At 36.4% G+C, this 19,888-nt stretch overlaps 1 protein-coding gene across 9 annotated transcripts in view; it reads left to right on the plus strand.

Moving 5' to 3' along the window:
* Cntn6 (contactin 6) overlaps window positions 1-19,888 on the plus strand; it is a 370,745-nt gene that overhangs the window by 74,821 nt on the left and 276,036 nt on the right. For 8 of the 9 annotated variants that reach the window (XR_003956233.1, XM_011241409.3, XM_006506384.3 and 5 more), the window contains one exon: window positions 1,472-1,611. Coding sequence is in view for 8 of the 9 variants with exons in the window: in XM_011241409.3 (XP_011239711.1) it covers window positions 1,557-1,611 (55 nt within the window). In the remaining variant the exon portion in view is untranslated. The remainder of the gene's footprint in view (window positions 1-1,471; window positions 1,612-19,888) is intronic. The other variant, XM_006506383.4, reaches the window with a different exon arrangement.

Consider the following 19,888-nt stretch of genomic DNA (forward strand, 5'->3'; position numbering starts at 1 on the left):
GCTATTTTATACAATGTCTCTGAAACTAAGATTTTTAGATTCATTTAGATATTCACATCTGAATATGTAAATACATGTTCTAATATGTAAGAAAAAATGAAATATAAAGCGTATCAGAGCACTTTCAAAATAATTATCAGCATCACCAACTCAGCGTTGTTTGTTTGAATTCAGCACTGTTTCTGTCGGTGATTTGTTTTTCTCTCTTAAGATAAACATTGACATTTTGTTCTTATAAAGAAGTATCTATACTTAAAAATTCATTATTAAGTTTTATATATAGTATCCAGACTTTCTAAAGTTATTTGAGCTTGAATATAGTTCTGCTACACTAAAAGTTTCATTTGGTGTCCAACAGTTTTATCACAATGACTCAGGTGAGTTTATGCTAAGGTTATTCTAATATTGTATGAGTTTATCAGTGTTTATAAACCTCTTATTAGATTTTTTTGTGAAGTAAAGGGCATGCTAGCACCTTCTCTTGGTTTCATTTATCATGTAATAGCTAAAATGTCAAAATAAATTAGCGACAATTATGGTGTAACCTCTTGGGAAAAGCACATCTCCTATCTGCAAGATAATACCACTGGGAATGGAGTTCTTACAGAAATTTTACAGTACTGGTTTGAGTTCTATTAACTTTAAGAAAGGTAATGAATCATAATGAGTATGTTCTAAATAACATTAATAAAACTCAAAAATCTGTGATTTCTGTGACGTGTATGTGTGTGTGTGTGTGTATGTGTGTTTGTGTGTGTGTTGGAACATAATTATTGAAAGTTAAAATTACAGACTTAACTGACTGTGAGCATCCACTTCTGTGTTTGCCAGGCACCGGCATAGTCTCACAAGAGACAGCTATATCAGGGTCCTTTCAGCAAAATCTTGCTGGTGTATGCAATGGTGTCAGTGTTTGGAGGTTGATTATGGGATGGATCCCTGGGTATGGCAGTCTCTAGATGGTCCATCCTTTCATCTCAGCTCCAAACTTTGTCTCGGTAACAGCTGCATATGAAGCAGAAGATGGCTTAGTTGGCCATCAGTGGGAAGAGAGGCCCCTTGATCTTGCAAGCTTTATATGCCCCAGTACAGGGGAATGCCAGGGCCAAGAAGTGGGAGTGGGTGGGTAGGGGAGTGGTGGGGAGGAGGGTATGGGGGACTTTTGGAATAGCATTTGAAATGTAAATGAAGAAAATACCTAAGTTTTAAAAAATTACAGACTTAAAATCCAATTAATAGAAAATTTAATCCACATGTTGTGTGTTGAATTATGTATTAGTCTAATAAATCCAGATGTGGGCTGATATGTGAGAAACTGAGTAGTCATTTATGTGGCTACTATTCTTAATAAATTTATTCTTAATAATAAATAAATTCTTATCTATTAACATATTCTTAATAAATGTAATCAATGCTTAATATTTGGGATACATATTACGATACTCATGTTTGTCAATTTTGTTTCCTTCAGATAGATTGCTAACAAACTGACTAGAAGATACAATCTTCTTTCCTGCTGATTGCATGGGAGAAATTTTTGACCTTCGAACGTGGAGATGAGGTTGCTATGGAAACTGGTAATTCTGCTGCCACTCATAAACTCTTGTGCAGGTAAAGTGTTCTATTATTATGAGTTTAGATTGATAAATATATTAGCATTGTATATCTTCCTTGAGATGAAACAACTTTGAAAATGCACAGGCCATGTTATTTGAATGACCAAATGGTGATGTTGTAAGAGTAACCTTTACTTCAAATAGAAACTTTAATTCTTATAAATATGTAAAATAACACTTTTGAAACATTGTTAGTAAGTTTGTTAATTTTCAAACATAGTATTTAGTAAGTGTGATTGGTGTTAATTAAGTTCATTTTAGGAAATTTATTTACAATGCTCTCTTCATGTATCTAAATTGAAAAATTATATAAAATGTTCATGTAAAACTGAGAAAAAAAAATCTTTGAATCCTTCTTTCCATCAATAACCAAAAGGGAAGGTCAGACATGTTTTTTCCACTCAGCATAGAACCATCATATCTGTACATTAAATTAGTCTTCCTTGTAACAAAGTCATCTTAAATAAAAGGTTTTAAATCATGTGAAATGTAAAATAGGCATATGCTAGCACAATGGTTCTGTGGGATGTGATGTAAAACATGCTTTACTGTCCAATGCTTTGGATTTTGCCCTGATGCATGGTATTTCTGGTGAACTAGACTCATATGGGACCTAACTACTCCAGGACATGCTCAGCTGAGACAGCTATGCTTATTTGCATTTGGCCCAAATGGTGTTTCATCTGCTTGTGAGTCATGAGTTTTTCACATGCTGGTTTCTCAAGATTTCAAAATAAAAATCTCAAAAGCACAGCCTCCTAAAACCATGTCTTAAAGTCCAGATTGAGTCCACTCTGTGTCATTCTTTGTGTGACTACAAGTTACTCTGTCAACCTAGAATTATCTGGTGTAGAATTATCTTCAAATCTTGATAAAGAGCTTTAGGAGATCTGGAATAATAAAGTCAAAAATAATAACAGCTGGTAAGTAGATACCCATAATTTGTTCAAAGTAGCTAATTGTTCTGTTATTGTTGTTTAAGGTTGATTATGTGTGTAAGTGTATTATCTTCCTGGTAACCGAGAAAGGCAAATAAGGATATTAAATACCCTGGAACTGAAGTGTATCTGTAAGCCACTACTTTGGTATGAAGAACTGAACCCAGGTCCTCCACAAGAATAGCAAGCACTCTTAACTTCTGAACCATCTCTCCAACCCAACATTGCAGGGAATTCTAGTTTTAACTGCCAATATTATCTACCTACATTATGCCATAGTCCTATTACTGACTGCATCATCTGGCTATCAAAGAAGGCCTTGACTACCTTCACACTGATTCTGTTTGCCCTTCCTTCTAAAATGATAACTACAATTTATATGTTACAAATTTGCAACCATTCAATAGCAAGATCGTAGTTACAAGGAAAACTAACCTATTTACTAGCAATGAAAATACATGAAAAAGCTATGAGGATGATAAAATATATGCAAACGAGCCTCAAGAATCGGAAACCTTACAAAGGCATCCTCAGTTTTAACAAACCTATCATCTCTAAGTACAAAAGTCATATTTATTCATTGATCACATTGTTTTGGCTTATGTCAGGTCTACTCTGCAAGAATGATTGAAGTTAAATAATAATGTGTTCTTTCATATAATATATTAAAGGAAGACAGAGAAGTCACTAAAGTGGTCCCAAATTACCCATGTTCAAAGAACTGTATGCCTACTTTAAGTTTTAGCTTTCTGTCAAAATTCTACATTAACATTTTGCCCTTTAAATGTGTCTATTGAATTAACATAGGCTCTCTAAAAGACCTTTTGTGTTAAGTTAAAATAAAGCCATTGTTCTCAGAACACATATCAAATATGAGAAGTACTCTGTATCTTCTATTAACTTCTATTTATACAATTTGGATGTGATTCAACATGTCCTTTTGCCTTATCCGAAGGGAAAAATAATCATATGTCCTTGGTGCAGTTTCATCATGAAAGAACAGATTGGATCTCTTTCTTTTTAAACCATGGCCATTTAAATAGGATAATCTCAGCTAAGCAATTGCCCCAGAGGTAAAGAAGATGATACTGTTTTACATAAGAAAGCATTGATTTAAATCTGTTTGTTTTGTTTGCGATTTCATGGTGTTCACTACAAGTGGGAACTACTTTTGATTACAGAACTAGCTGATAATGGAGTTCTGTATCTTTGTATGGGCTCTCTTCCATTCTTCCTTCATTTTTCTTCATTTTAAAAGTCTGTCAAGTCTTTCACAACTGACTCTGCTTCATTTCCTACTTTTACTGTTGTAATCAACTAAAATATATGTATGTTAATTCCCTTATATGCAAATTTAAAACAAATTTTTTTTGTGGTTGTTCACTTTAGTGTTTTCAGTTGTTTAACAAACTTCACAATATTTCTGACACCTTGACCACAAATACTGGAACCTTTGTCTTTGCAATCACTTCTTGTACTATGCTTAGCCAAACACCACAAGGGTTTCACAGGCATGCTGCAATTCTTAGTAAACAGCACCCCCTCTCTCTGTGGGGCCTCTACATCAACTTCTGCCTGCAGATTTCGGCCCTGTTTGAGTTCCTATTTTGATGAACTGTGATATGGAAGAATAAGAAAAGAAAAGCATTTCCCCATCAAATTGCTTTTGGCCATGGTGTTTTATCATAGCAATAGTAACTCTATGATGACCTTAAGTATTTCTGCTCAAAGTTTTAGTATTTCAACTTGAATATTTTAACAAAATTATGTTGTTTCAATGTACCCTTTTAAAATCCCCTTGGCTTATAATCAAGAATTGTTCATTTGTTCGCCATTTTTATTTGTTTGTTTTGCTCTGTGTTGAGTGATTTTATGTAAACCCTGTAGGCACATAGTGAGGACTAGTGAGATCCGTCGTTCAGTAAAGCTGTTTTTCTTGAAAGTGTGAAGATGTACATTGGATTTCCTGAATCCATTTTTAAAATGCTGTTAGGATGCCAGTGCAGAAAAAGTAGAGAGCCATATCTCCCTTGAAGAAGTTGTTCACAGCCTCAAGAAAGACACATGAGTTTGAATTATATATTTCATGCAGGTGCACATTCATATTTCTCTCTCATACACTTCTCTCTCCTCTTCTCTCTCTCTCTCTCTCTCTCTCTCTCTCTCTCTCTCTCTCTCTCTCATATGAATGCCTATCTGGTCAGACCTAAAGAAGTACTGGCTTATGAGTCTTAAACTTTGTTTTGCAGTAACAGACTGAAAATTCAAGACTATGTGCAACAAAATAGTCAGACTTAATATCTGAATAGAACCAAAGGCCTGCTCAAGCAGTGTAAAAATGTTTATGTTATGCCCCAAGGCTAAGTTTGAAGCTGTTCCTAATTGAGAAATTACAAGGTATCTTTCCTGCTGCTGTTTGTGTAAAATATATTTCCATTGTTGTCCAAATGTCTACCAAATTAATGAATGATTAATTAAGTCATACTATGACTAATACCAATAAAGAAATATCTAATTCCATCACCATTTTTATATAACTTACTTTATTTTAAGTATGTTAATCTAAAACCATTCTGTAGAAAACATAACTTCTAAACACTCAGAGTTAGCAACTTCTCAGAAAAATCATTTGGAAATATTTGTACTTTTTTGGACCTCACTGTGTATCAAATGAGCCTTTTATTGAATTGAGAGCAAGAGTAAATGAGCTTCTTAAGACAGAAAGCCACGGGAATGGAAGTGTTCACTGCAACTAAGACTTCTTCATAAACGCCTATGGATCAAACAGAAACTCCATGAAAATTGGCAGGGGTAATAAACCTGTGGTACTCAAGGATCCCAGAAGCATGTAATGGATACTCCTTTGGGTGCAACTGTGATGAATACTGAGTATATTACAACCCACGTTCTGCCTATGGTCTGCTCAGATTTATTGTTAGCAGAATTTCACCTCCAGGAACAGAACAATAGATAATACTTCTAAGCCAAGTGACATCTTTGCATTTTCTGATAAAGATGGCTCTAAGTAGCATGTTGAAAACACTATTTTTTATGCAATGACCACAGATACATTGGTTGCAAGGTTCTCAAAATTCTTCCCAAGTAATTGCTTGCTAAACCCTAAATGAAGTGGTTTATTAAGACTCACAGTGAGATAGGAAAGGCATTTCAGTTTGGTCAGCATTGAAAGACAATGGTTGTTATGTAGCCTGAACTGCCTCGTCATCCTGTTCCTCACCCTCCTCCTCCTCTACCGCCTCCTTTTCCTCCTCCACCTCTTCCCTCTCTTTTCCTAACTCTTTGAGTTAAGTAAGGTATTAACACATCCCATGCTGGATTCAGATTCAACCAAGAATGATCTTTAACCTAGGATACTCCTTTCTCTTCCTAACCAGTGCCGGGACTACAGGTAGACAGGAATTATTAGTACAACTGTTTTTTACTGTAGATGCTTTGTAGGACTAGTAAATGACCTCAGAACATTGCATGCTATACAGTCTCTAACATCATATGACATATTCATTTTAATGGTATTTATAAGTAACAATGCTATGACTTAAACATTACACTGATATTATTCAAAACAGAGATTGATGAGTTTTTTTTTTCTCCTATTAAAACACCCCCATGGCTAGGAACCTTAGTTAGGGTCACTCTCAGAGATTCCAGGGTGTTTCCCTTGTCCTAGATTTCTAACCTGTCCCAGAGTTTCACTCTCAAACCAATTGTCTTTCCCTGAACTCCCTCCCCGTGTTCTTACCTCACCTCATTCTTCCTGCTCCCATCCCACCCCTCCCACACAGAGATCCCGCCATCATCCACTCCTGATGTCTAATCTATTTCCCCTTCTCAGTGAGATTCAAGCATGCCCCCCTTGGACACTCCTTGTTACTTAGCTTCTTTGGGTCTGTGGATTATAGCAGGATTATCCTATACTTTTTGGCTAATATCCACTTACAAGTGAAAACATACCATGTTTAGGTTTCCTCACTCGGGATTATCTTTTCTAGTTTCATCTATTTGCCTGCAGAGTTTCATGGCTGAGTTATACTCTATTGAATACCCCACTGTGTAAATATACCACATTTTCTTTATTCATAGTTGAGAGACATCTGGGTTGTTTCAATTTTCTGACTATTATGAATAAAGCTGCTATGAACATAAAAATTCTAGATATTTAAAATAAAAATTTAGCATGTCCAAAAAAAAGCACTGAACAATTTTTATTTCCCATACTTCTCTCATCTGAAAACATACTTGGACATTACTTTGTTTATACAATAAGCTGATCCCAGGCTTTTATTATGTAAAATTTGTATCATTCCAATAAATGAGCAAGGCTATAACAAGATGAGTCTTTGGACTTGATAGTGACTTATCTGGAATGTTCTTCAGATGTTTCTGTAACTGGCTGTTTCCATTACACCCATCTCAGATCTATCATGTCTTTTAGAACAAAACCCATGGAGCCCACATCTACTCTAATGGGACACCAGTGAATTTTGGACTGCTTGTCAGGGCTTTCAGTATACTTCATACTGCTTGGAATTAACTACTTTACACATGTTGATGCTTTTTCATTATTTTTGTTTATATCTAGAGTAATATACATTCTGTATTATAAATTGTCAGTATTAATTGTTACAGCTTCTCACTTTCATGATACAATACATGACAACCAAAATATACTTTTAAATAGACATGTAAATAATTGGCCTTCCCAAAGACTATTTACCACTAACCTAATATGCTTAAACATCTTTAATAATTTTAATAGATATTAGTCTAATTTACATTCTAATATAAATAATTTAATCAAAGTGCAACCGTTGTCATTAGCCTGCATTTATTTAACTTCCTAAAATTATAATTTGGGTGCTGGTGTGATCGTGCCACAGGTTAAAGCATTTGTGCTCTTGCAAAGGACCTAGACAGGCAAAATTTGGGGGTTTCATTAAGAAGTGTTACATTTATCTTAGTATCTGAAGGCAGTGAATATTTAAAAGTGCTGTAACAAAATTTTTAGAATAATTACAACTTTCGAATTATACTTTATCTTCTTTTTAAGATTTGATACAACTTGTTATTGTTTGACACCTTTTTAAATAAATATAACAATTTTGAGCAAATTCATCCCTTCTCCCTCTCATACAAGTTCTTCAGCACCCTTCCCCTAAATTTATTCCCAGTTTAATGTGCTCTTTAAAAAAAAAACTCACTGAGTCTACTGAGCAAGTGTAGGTGTAGGACTGTCTATTTGGGCATGGATAGACTCTCTGGGGCTATATTCTGTAGAAAACTGACTCTTCCTTCTCCTGCAGCCAGCATTTTCCAAAAGCTCCTTAACTAATGGTCACATTTCATGAGACCCCCTCCTCCCCTCCTTCATAACTTTGTTGAGGCTTTGGCTAGATTGATCTTATGCAGGTCTTAGGCTGGACTGATCTTATACATACCTGTGCTGTTCTGTGAGATTATATCTGCAATGAAACTATTATGGCTGGCAAATACTGTCTTACTACACATGCCCAAGACCTGGTGTTTCTACAGTTCTTCTGTCATCCCTTCCTGCATGATTCCTGACCCTCGAAGATAAGAAAGTGATACAGCAATGATCTTCAGAGATAAACACTCCACAGGAACATATTCTCTGCACATTGACCAGTTCTGGGTCACTGTATTAATCACCTTGTTTTGTACAAAGAAACTTCTCTAATAAGGATTGTTGCTAACCTTTGAGTATAAGGATAACTTTGGAGTAGTTTAATGTTTTGTCCATTTATTATTATTATAGTATTAGGGCCTCCTCTACTACCTATAAAATACCCCAATCATAGATTTAACTTATATCTTGCAGAGTAATCTCTAGATACAGTTAGAAAAATATTTGTTATTGCCAAACCACTTCTGTTACTATTGCATCAGTGTGTATGCCATACAAGGCCTCTTTTTGCTGTGGTTGACAGGATTCAAAGCTGGATAGGACTGCTATTTTTATTCCCAAGTAGTAACATAGCACCATCCAGAACTATTAAATCTAGCCAGCGGGACTGGAGCTTCCAGGATAGCCCAATGATCTACATGATTCAAGTATATGGTATCTTTTAGCAGTGAGGCTCTGACAATTGAGTTATAGGGTATAACCATGAGCAATGGCAGTACTCTGCATATTATTTTAAGATGTATTCATTTATTCTTTTATGGGCCCAGTGTATATAGTTCAGTTAAATCCCTATTACTTCGCCCTGAGAATTCTGCCGTAGCCTTCTGGGAATTCTCTGTGTTTTAGGATTTCTTTTATATTCTTTCCAAGAAATAGTTAATTGATGCTGATTCCTATCAGACAGATCGCCAAAATACACAGTGAAATTTCCATTACTCTGGGTATGTAAAGATCTCCACAAATTCAAATGATCTAATCAAGAATTCAAATGAAAAGCAATTTCTTCTAACAGATACTGGAACTCCTGCATTTGAGCCAGTGCTTCTTGTGTCTAAAGCCCTGCCTGCCTCCCAATATTCTCTTTAATTCCCTCACATCAGAGTGGGCCCCCTCAAAGTTCTCAAGACTTTCTCTCCTTCCCCATTATTGTTCTCCTGTAGATCCATCTCTTCTTATTGACTTCAAATCTAACCATTCACAGTCAAAGTCAAATGTACTTTCACTCTGAAAAAAATCTTCTGAGAGATCCAGGGTTCTGCTTGCTCCCTAATCTCTGATCCCAAAATGATGAACTGTGTCATTTAAGTTTTAATCTCTTTGATTAGAGCCAAGCCACATTTTTAGATATACACACATTCTGAAGAGCCTGTAGCACCCAGTGTTCAAGGACAGAGTGGATAATTTGTTGAGACCTTCTTTTAAAATAAGAGTCAAAAAAATCCTCTGGTATAGCCCAGTGTTTGCCTTAGAGTCATTCACTAGGACTACAAAATATGTATGAACAAATAAACAACTATTGTCTCTTAGGTAATGTTGACAAGGAGTCAGCACATTTTTTTCAGCTATGAGCAATTTTGAACTCACTGCAAATTCTCCAAATGGTGCTGATACAGTCTGTGAGGCCATACATAGTTGATATGATGATATTGCACATGGCATATCATGGCTACTGAGATTCTGTTAGATTTCCCTCAAATACTTGGCAGTAGCCTCTAACTTCTATACTCTTTCCATGTTTATCCATTTAAATTGAAAACTATTAAAATAATTTGTTCTATTATGGACTCTCCTAAATGCTGAGTGTAATTTTCAGGAATTTATAAGCTAGTTATTTAATATAACCAGTGTTTTAATAGCTTAGTATAGAAATAGCGTTATTAAAATAGAAGGCTCAGAGAATACAAAAGTCACTATTTCTGAAGTGCTTTAAAATATTTCACTATTTATATCTTAAGGCTATTTCTGTGAGAGAAGTAGTGCATCATTTGTCCTAATTCCTCCTGGTATGTTATTAGTTTGTAGTTAGCCATGGTAAGTATTTAGACAGCATAAACTGGCATGTACTAACACCAGAACTTTAGTGCTACTGATGAGAGTTTTCAGCATATCAGCATAAGATTTACAGGTCTAGGAAATGGTACAAGATTATTGGACTCATCACTATTTTGCATTGAGGATAGAAATAGTGTGTATGGATGCAGTTACATTGGTCAGACCGTGATTGAATTACAACTAGTGACTGGTTCTGATGTCAATGTGCTGTACAAGCTTTCCACAGGGATCAAATGACCTAGGGGTCAATGATATAGAATATTATACATTTCATTGTTTTGTTATGTACTTCATAATTATTATTGTGTAAGTTTGATAATAAAAATATATATTTATGTGCACAAGCACCAGTGTATATGCAATTTTTAGTGAGTTTCTTTTTTTTTTGTAATATTGCAAACTACTCTATTTGGATATATTTTAATTGTGTCTTTTTAAAAATTTTGTCAACTTTTTGTTTCTAGATATTTACAATGCTAGTCAAAAAGATATGTATAAAGTCAGTTAAAGAACTGGAAGCCAGACCATGCTGATTTTGGAGGACAGTGTACATTTAACAGCATAGACATATTCATATACACTTATGGACTATGTAAACTGTGCTGGATAGACTCAATAAATCCAAGACAAATATTATAGAGAATAGCTAGGCTCCTACCTAGGGCACTTGGAAATATACAGATACATATTTTTTCACTTAGCATATATAATCCTCCATTTCTCTCTTTTAATAGGTTTTGATGCATCGTTTACACTGCAAAATTAGTGCTAAATTGAGGAAGATAACATTTTTTTTTTTTACTCTAAAAAGTTCTCTAACTATAAGTATACACGAAAGGTTACAGAAAGACAATTAAATGAAGGGGTTCTTTCCTCTCATGTAATTAAATGAACCAAATCTGTACTTCCTGAAGCTCCCATTTAACAACAGGTGTTTCTTGCTCTCTTTGCCAGGAGCTCACAATAGAACAGGTTTACTACACAGAGAACACAAAACATTTCAGTGAAGAACAAAAAAAAAAAAAAAAAAAAAAACTTCCAAAATATTCTGATGAGCTCTGTAATTGGTTCTCCACACTGAGCCAGGAGAAAATAGGGAGTGTTTGTGTCGGAAAAGGCAGGGACTATTATTTTTGTTTGTGTCTTTCCCAGGTATTTGCACACATAGGAATTTCAGAAAGCACTTCTAATCAATGAACACAAAGTTTGAACAGGCTTGGAGACCTGACTTGAAAACTAGGTGGTTTCTTCTTTCACCAAATATTTTCCAGTTGTTGTTTGTGAAATGGTCATCAACCGATCTCTTGTGAATACAGTCAGAAGTTGACAATGCTCACCATCCACCAGAACTGTCCTAAACTCATGCCATGGATTCTGTATGGCTGAGAATATGCTATATTCACCTCCCCCAGTCTTCAAAGCTCATTGATTAAGTACCTTGATAAATCAATGTGTGAAAATATTCCAGACCCATAAAATTTTAATGTATAGAGGAAGCCAGAAACATGTTCCACAGCTGACATGCTAAGCACTTAGCCAACAAATTCTCACTTTACAGTAGTGCTTATTTTCAGTGGAAAACTGAAAATCAGGGGAATCTACTTTCAGAAATCACAAGGACCATTCAGGATATTAACAACCTTGACTTGGTTAGAATTCAATCTTCTTGCTTTTCTGCTCATTTTGATGTTGGGATTGACCATGGAGGGAGTGTGTGTAATATTCCTAAAAGATAGTTAACATCATTCTATGAATGCCATATGACAATATCAAGGTAGACAAAATTTCAGATGAACCTGATCACCTCCTTCTTCTCAGACACCTCTTTTAACCCTCTCCTGGCAATGACCTGACCCATAGTGACCTCAGAGTTATTACTAATTTCAATGTTAACATTGTTCATTTTTCTTCCAGTGTCAGGATTTCCTACTTTTCCATAGTGCTGTGCAAGTACTATTTTTATATCCAGGAACCAAGAAGGCTTATTGGTGATATCACAGTGACCTTTTACCTCTTAATTTTGTCTCTCCTTATTATTGTTTAAAGTTTCTTGAAACAAGCCCCTTATTATAAATTATTTATGGTGATTTTAAAGTCTTGATTGAACCATGACTAGTACAACTAATTTTGTCATACCTGGTGTGGGAAAATTACCACATTACTATACTTTGATTTCCCCAGTGACAGCTGTTGAATTCTGAGGTTCTCAGAGGATGAGATCTGTTATGTAAAGTATGATTAATAGCTGAATAAATCCAAGGCAAATATTACTAGAGACAGCATACTTTGGGTTTTAATCAGCCTATCACAGATGGGTTTTGTCACTTTGTGGGTTGACACTGAGTGCCTCACTATGCTACTGCCTCTAAGGGAACTTACCCCTTTAATTGCTTATCAACTTAAGCTATTTACAGCATTCCCAGATCTGCTTTGGCCTTACAGTCCACAGTTTTGTATATACCTATGTTTCATGTCTGTGCACTGTGTTAATTTATACAAAATAATCAGAAGCTAATGGTCTGTTTAATCAATGCATCTCTGAGTCATTTTACCTTTGGGTTGGACATGATGTGTGGAGCTTTCTCCAAAGAGAAAAGAAATGCTTTTGAGTGTTGGGGATATCAAGTAAGGGGTACAAGAGAGTCAGTTTTTGTTTTGTTGTGTTGAATGGCAACTACTATCCCAGTCCATATAACAGAAAATAGGGGTCAATTTATAACTTCATCTCACTGTACATGAAGGTATTGGAGGAGCATAGGTGTCATTTGCTGACCCAGTGCTATTTTCTGTGAAGGAACCTTGTCACCAATAGGTGTCTACCAGCCAGTGTTCTATCTAGTGAAGCAACCAGGCACTTTAATGAAATGGGGCCATTGTGTTTCCACTCCTACCTCTTGCTCCATCTGTGTTTGCTTTCTTCCCAAGTAGGACTTTGCAGGAGACGCTAGTCACCATCACTTTGCAGTAAAACTCATGCTTGTTTTAAGAAAATATAATAATCTTATGTTTCACACTGTGCTTAAATACCACTCCTTAACCAAGGCCTCTTATATTGATAGCTTCATCCTTGATACAAGCCATGATCACACACTGATGAAACTTTTTGGAAGTATTTGGGTAATGGGGGCTCTGCCTCCATCAGTTGGTTAGCCCATAGGAAGAGTAAAGATGAAAATACTCTCTTTGAATGTGAGAGCTACAACAGCAAGTCCTGGTCAAATGAAGATTTCTTTGCACGATGTCTTTGATCCTTCACTCCCACAACCCCCAATTCCCTCTTGTTGCCTCTTGTCTGGTACAAGCTGAAACACTTTTTTTTTTCACAACATACCCTACATGATGGTCTGCCTGGAAATGGTCCAAAAATAAATGAGATAATGTACTAAAAGAAACCTCTGAAAATATGTGAGCCAAAGCACATTTTGTTAAAATTTTTTTCAGACACAATGCAATAGAAGTTTCTGAGTGGGAACTTGTGAAATTTAAACCCAGTAGTCTTCTCTGCTTTGATAAAACACCTTGAATTTGATTCCAAATCTGAACAGCCAATCAGATTTTTCTGAACCTTGGTTGAAGATTTTCCATGTCCCCAGGGTGCCTTTCCAAGTTATCTGTCCTCTTTTCCTTCTGTAAAGATGTTTTGTGCAGACGATGTTAATTGTCCATCACATGTTTCATACACAGTGACTTCTGGTAATGGTGTCTATTATTTCTACCTTCATTGAGGCATGTGTCATGACCGTTACCATTTTGAATGTGAGGAAATATATAAAAACTGGTGAGATAAAATGACTTGATAAATGTAACATGACAGAGACATAGGAGAATTTGCCTAACACCATAGTCTGACTTGGGAAAAAATTGCTTGCTCTACATTTTCCATTTTCGTACTTTCTTGTCCCTCATATCACATATTTGGATTCTTCTTCTTAGGTCCAAATTTAAACCGCTAGATCTCTACATGTGTCCTCACTACCAACTACTGGTGTTTTTCTTTTCTTCTTCTTCTTCTTCTTCTTCTTCTTCTTCTTCTTCTTCTTCTTCTTCTTCTTCTTCTTCTTCTTCTTCTTCTTCTTCTTCTTTTTATTTATACAATCCCCTGGAAAGACACTTAAGAGAAAGGAGATATAAGTTAATTTTAGTTCAGGTTACTCAATGTTTTTTGTCTTATGGAACAAAGAATTTTTACTACATCCAGAAGCTGATACTTCAGAGAAGGATACTCCTGCATTTAAATTGCCAGAGACCATTTAGACTGCTGACAAAGGTTGACTGGCCATGCAGTTACAAATATCGCCTTTGATGAACTAGGGAAAGTTACAACCTGCCTCTCAACCTTACACAGGACTACTTGCATATAATACTTATCAATTTCAATACTCATCTTTAACTCAGTTATCTATTTTCCCTATCAGTTGTTCATTTCTTGCATTACAGATTTTCATGGGTATATGTCTTATGTGTATTATTATCTGGACTGACCTTAAGCCTTAACTAGGAACATTAATATCTGATTTATGCTCTTATGCTTCCAAAGTGTCTTGCATACATTTGATGAATATATTTTGTTTAGTGAGTCAACATATATTACAAAATTGAAATATCATTCAGGTACTAATAATCATCAGGAATGGCCATTGGAATTTTCTACATGACTTGCACCTTCTTTTCATTGCATATATTTTATCTCAGATTGTCATCATTATAAATCCCGGAGTAGACAAATTGCATTGTCATTATAGACAGAAGCAATTAAGGCACACTTAGTGAACTTGTGAACTTGGAATGGATCTATTGTTTTAATATAGGTTGTCTGAGGGTACATGTCTTCCTGACATATACAAGAGCTGTTAATCAGAAGAGAAAGATTCCAACATCAAATATATATTGAATGCTTTTGTATGATTTAAAATACCTCTGTGATCTGTTATTTTCAACACAGGGATTTCTGGCTGTTCTGGAGCTCATTTTGTACCCCAATCTAGCCTGGCACTCACAAAGTTCTTCCTGTCTCTGCTGCCTTAGTGCTGAAATTAATAGTATATACCACCAAACAGGGTTCTAAGAAAGTAATATCAAATCCCTGTCTTGTGTTGGTTACTCCAGTTCCTAAGACAATCATTTGAATGAAGATAATTTATTTGCAGTAAATTCTGCAACACATCATGAAAAGCCAGGAGACCCAGACTGAGGGAGGATGATGTTTATCAGCAGGTCACATCTGAGCAAGAATGGGGTTCTCGCCATGGTAACTGCTGAGGATGCCTCAAAAGTTTACCACAGGAAGATAAAATATTTAGGTTTAAATCTGATTGTGACTGGTATCAGCAACAGGAAGGTTCTAGCTGCCCTAAACTCTAAGGGTAAAAGTAGCCTACAAATGAAATGTAACAAATGCATACAACGCAATAACAAGGAGGTGGCTATTTTTGAGAAGTATTTTATACTTCAGTTTCTAAATACAAATGCAAGGATATACACGAGTTACAGCACCTGCCCAATGTCACACAGGTAAACAAATATAAGAAGAGATGGATTTGAATAACAGTAAAGACTGGGATTTGACTCCGGGACTCATATACCCATTGTTCATGTTTAGAGTCCCATATGCCAGAAATAAAGGATGGATAAATGTCCTTGCCTTCCAGAGGCTCTTGGTGCAATAAAGAGTCCTTATCTGATAGGTTAATTGTATTTTTAAATACAAGTTTAGAAAAGTTTTACAAGAATGAATTTCTGATTCTGAAATTAATTCTAGATCCTGGAGGAATTATTCAACATTTAAGAGTGCTTGCTATTCTTTCAGGGGTTTCAGAGGATCCTGGTTCTATTCCTAACACTATACAATCACTTCACAACCATTTGTAACTCCTATTCCAGAAGATACCTTCTCATGACAGCTATAGGTACATGCATTCACACAATTCAGAGAAATTTACCCAAGCAAATGAATAAATAAAAGATAAAATGTATCTTTAGAAGAAGAAATATATAAACTCTGGTGACATGTTAGGGAGATTGAAGAATAATAGCATTCCTGACAAGGGGCAACAAAATTCATTCATCTTAGGGGGAAGAAAATGGTGAGAGAATTTGTAAAAGAGTGTGTAGAAAAGAAAGAACTGTATGAAATAAAGATGAAGGGAAAAGAAAAACCATGCTACTCACAGAGACCTTACTAAAGAGTGAGGATTTAGTTCTAAAGCAGTGAGAGTCTATCAAAGGGCATACAGACTGCCGAGGGGTTGTTTCTTTTATTTAACATAGCAGGACTCCAGATTTAATGTTCTTTAAGAAACATATATTTCTAAGTACTTTGAAAAGGAACCATACTATAAAAGGGAGACATCAGACCAACAGAGGTTGTGTGTGATTGATCCGCCACGGGGTGGTGATACTTGGCAAGCGTGTCGCATCTGAGCCTTCTTCCTTAATTCATTTTCTCTTTTTGGATTCCATCCACATCCGAGTTTAATCCTCAGTGTTGTTGAGATAATCTAGACGTTGACTATACATTTGGTTCTGCATGCATATAGAGAAAATGAAAACATATACCCATCCTTCCTCTAGGAACAACAATTACACCAGACGTTAAAAAATAATAATATAATTTGCAAAACACAAGAAAAATCAAGAAGAGGGAAGACCAATGGGTGGATACTTCATTCCTCCTTAGAACAGGGAACAAAATAACCATGAAAGGAGTTACAGAGACAAAGTTTGGAGCTAAGATGAAAGGATGGACCATCCAGAGACTACCCCACCGGGGGATCCATCCCATAATTAGCCAGCAAACCCAGACACTATTGCATATGCCAGAAAGATTTTGCTGAAGGAACCCTGTTATAGCTGTCTCGTATGAGGCTATGCCAGTGCCTGGCAAATACAGAAGTGGATGCTCACAACCATCTATAAGATGGAACACAGGGCTCCCAATGGAGAAGCTAGAGAAAGCACCCAAGGAGCTGAAGGGGTCTGCAACCCTATAGGTGGAACAACAATATGAACTAACCAGTACCCCCAGAGCTCATATCTCTAGTTGCATATGTAGCAGAAGATGGCCTAGTCGGCCATCACTGGGGAGAGAGGCCCCTTGGTATTGCAAACTTTATATGCCTCAGTACAGGGGAATGCCAGGGTCAAGAAGTGGGAGTGGGTGGGTAGGTGAGTGGGTGGGGGGGAGGGTATAGGGAACTTTCGTGATAGCATTTAAAATGTATATAAAGAAAATACCTAATAAAGATAAATAAATAAAAAGACATGAGAAAAAAATCTATAAAGACTCCTTAGAGTTTGAATCTATAACATACTCCAGCTGGCTACTGCTGATACTACTGGGTGCATAGTAGATAATGCGCTTTTGGAGGATGTAGGGACTTTGGAGATAGGACCAGGCTGGTTGAAATAGGGGCAATATTTTGAATGTTACTTCACTCTGATTCCTGCTTCTGGTTCCATGAAACAAGGAACGTAAGCTCTGTCGTTCCTACAGAAGGAGGACTTAACACTCTGGAACTGGGAACCTAAGTAACCTTCCCTCCTTTATCTGCTCTCTGCCAGATAGTTTTTTTTCTTTTCCTTTTCTCTCTTTTTTATTTTTTCTGTCAGATATTTAAGCACAGCAATGAGAAAAGCAACTGATAAAAATTTCATCATTACCTATAAGTGTTAAGGTGGAAGCATTACTCTTTAACCAACATGTAATTATATTTACATTGACTGCTTAATTGCTGTGTGTGGGGTGTGTCCGTGCATGGCATGCCCTGTGTGTGGAAGACCACTTTCTCACAACCATGTGAGTTTTGAGGCTTGGGGACTGATAGACAACACAAAACAGTATCTTCTCTCGTCCTGAACTCTTGTCTGTTTCCCTTGTTTATTCCTTCCACAGACGGACCACTGTGCACTTCACAGAGTATGTTCTGTGGAGAAAAAGCTACCTGAATCTCCATTCTTCCTCTGTCCTTCAATTTACCAAAGTGTTCCTGGCATGTAACTAGCCCTCTTCAGTGTTGCCTCTTCATAATTTTGTGAAGGAAGTTGTCTAGGTTACTTTTCATTTGTATACTCATGCAGAAATGGATATTTTTTCCCACCAGGGTCCAGATGTGAGTATAGTATATAGATGATTTGGATAATAAAAATAACTGAACCAATGGCAATGGCTGGGACCCATATCTTCCAGATAGATTTACTATACCTTTTCTTTATTTTTCTTTTCTTTTATTGAATATTTTCTTTATTTACATTTCAATTGTTATCCTCTTTCCCGTTTTCCCCTCTGAAATGTCCCTATCCAATCCTTACTCCCCCTGCTTCTATGAGGGTACTCCCCCAACCACCCACCCACTCCTGCCTCCATGCCCTGGCATTCCCCTACACTGGGGCATCGAGCCTTCATAGGACCAATGGCCTCTACTCCCATTGGTACCCAACCAGGCCATACTCTGCTACATATGTGGCTGGAACCATGGGTCATACCACGTACACTCTTTGGTTGGTAGTTTAGTCCCTGGGAGCTCTAGGGGATCTGGTTGTTGATATTGTTGTTTTTCCTATAGGGTTGCAAACCCCTCGGCTCCCACAGTCTTTTCTCTAACTTCCCTATTGGGGACCATGTGCTCAGTCGAATGATTGGCCTTTGTACTTGTCAGGCACTGGCAGAGCCTCTCAGGAGACAGCTATATCAGGCTTCTGTCAGTAAGCACTTGTTGGCATCCATAATAGTGTCTGGGTTTAGTGACTGTATATGGGATGGATCCCCAGGTGGGGCAGTCTCTGGATTGTCTTTTCTTCAGTCTTTGCTCCATACTTTGTCTCTGTATTTCCTCCCGTGTGTATTTTGATCTCCCTTCTAAGAAGGACTGAAACACCCACACTTTGGTGTGTCTTTTCTTAATCCTTTGACTATATAGTTACTTCTATTTCTTATTAACATAACTATTTCTTATTAACATAATTGTTGGTTCATGCTTTGTTACAATTATAATAGGTTATTAGCCAAGTTTTAAGACAAAAAAAATCAAGCTTTCAATTTAAATTAATCTATAATTGGAGGTATTAAGTACATGCAATCAATAATGAGAATATAGACTATATAAATCCTCAATTAATTTCAAAATTCTAAGTATGGATTTGGTGTCTTTTTTGTAAATAAGTCTCAATCTCAACACCCATGGCTGATAAGCAACTATGTCTTAGACAGAAAAATTTGTTACTATATTGTACCATCACTTGCACTTCCTGGCATCCCCTGCTTCTACATGTTAGTCCACACTAAAAGCACCATCTTTAAATTGTAACCAAAAAGAAAAAAAGATGCCTCTCTCTTTAATTGTCTATTGGGGAGGAACATAGTGCCCCAGCACAGATCTGCTACTGTGTCCTTTGAAATTCCCTTTGCAACAGGCTAAGAGTTGGTGCAGTCCATAAAGTACTTGGCCACAAGGATGAAAATTTGAGTTAGATGACCAGAATCCACATGAAAAACAGTTAGGCTTGGTGTTGGGCTGTGTAATATTAAGTGTAAGTACAGGGGAACAAAGATGTGTGGACTCTGGTGCTTAGTGGCAACAAGGCTAGCCTACTAGGCAAGTTCTAGAATAAAAGAATTTGTCTACAAAACGAAAAAAAGTCAACACAATGGTGTTTTAAGAAATAAAATCATACTTTCATATGGACAGAGAGAGAGAGAGAGAGAGAGAGAGAGAGAGAGAAAGAGAGAGAGAGAGAGAGAGAGATCTGTTCTAAGTAAGCATTAATTACATTCTGTCTTCCAATAAATTGAGCTCTTTGCTGTCACATCATTGAGAACCAGCAGTGGATACTGACTCTTCCCA

This window comes from Mus musculus, chromosome 6, assembly GCF_000001635.26.
Source record: "Mus musculus strain C57BL/6J chromosome 6, GRCm38.p6 C57BL/6J".
In the NCBI taxonomy this organism is placed as follows: Eukaryota; Metazoa; Chordata; class Mammalia; order Rodentia; family Muridae; genus Mus; species Mus musculus.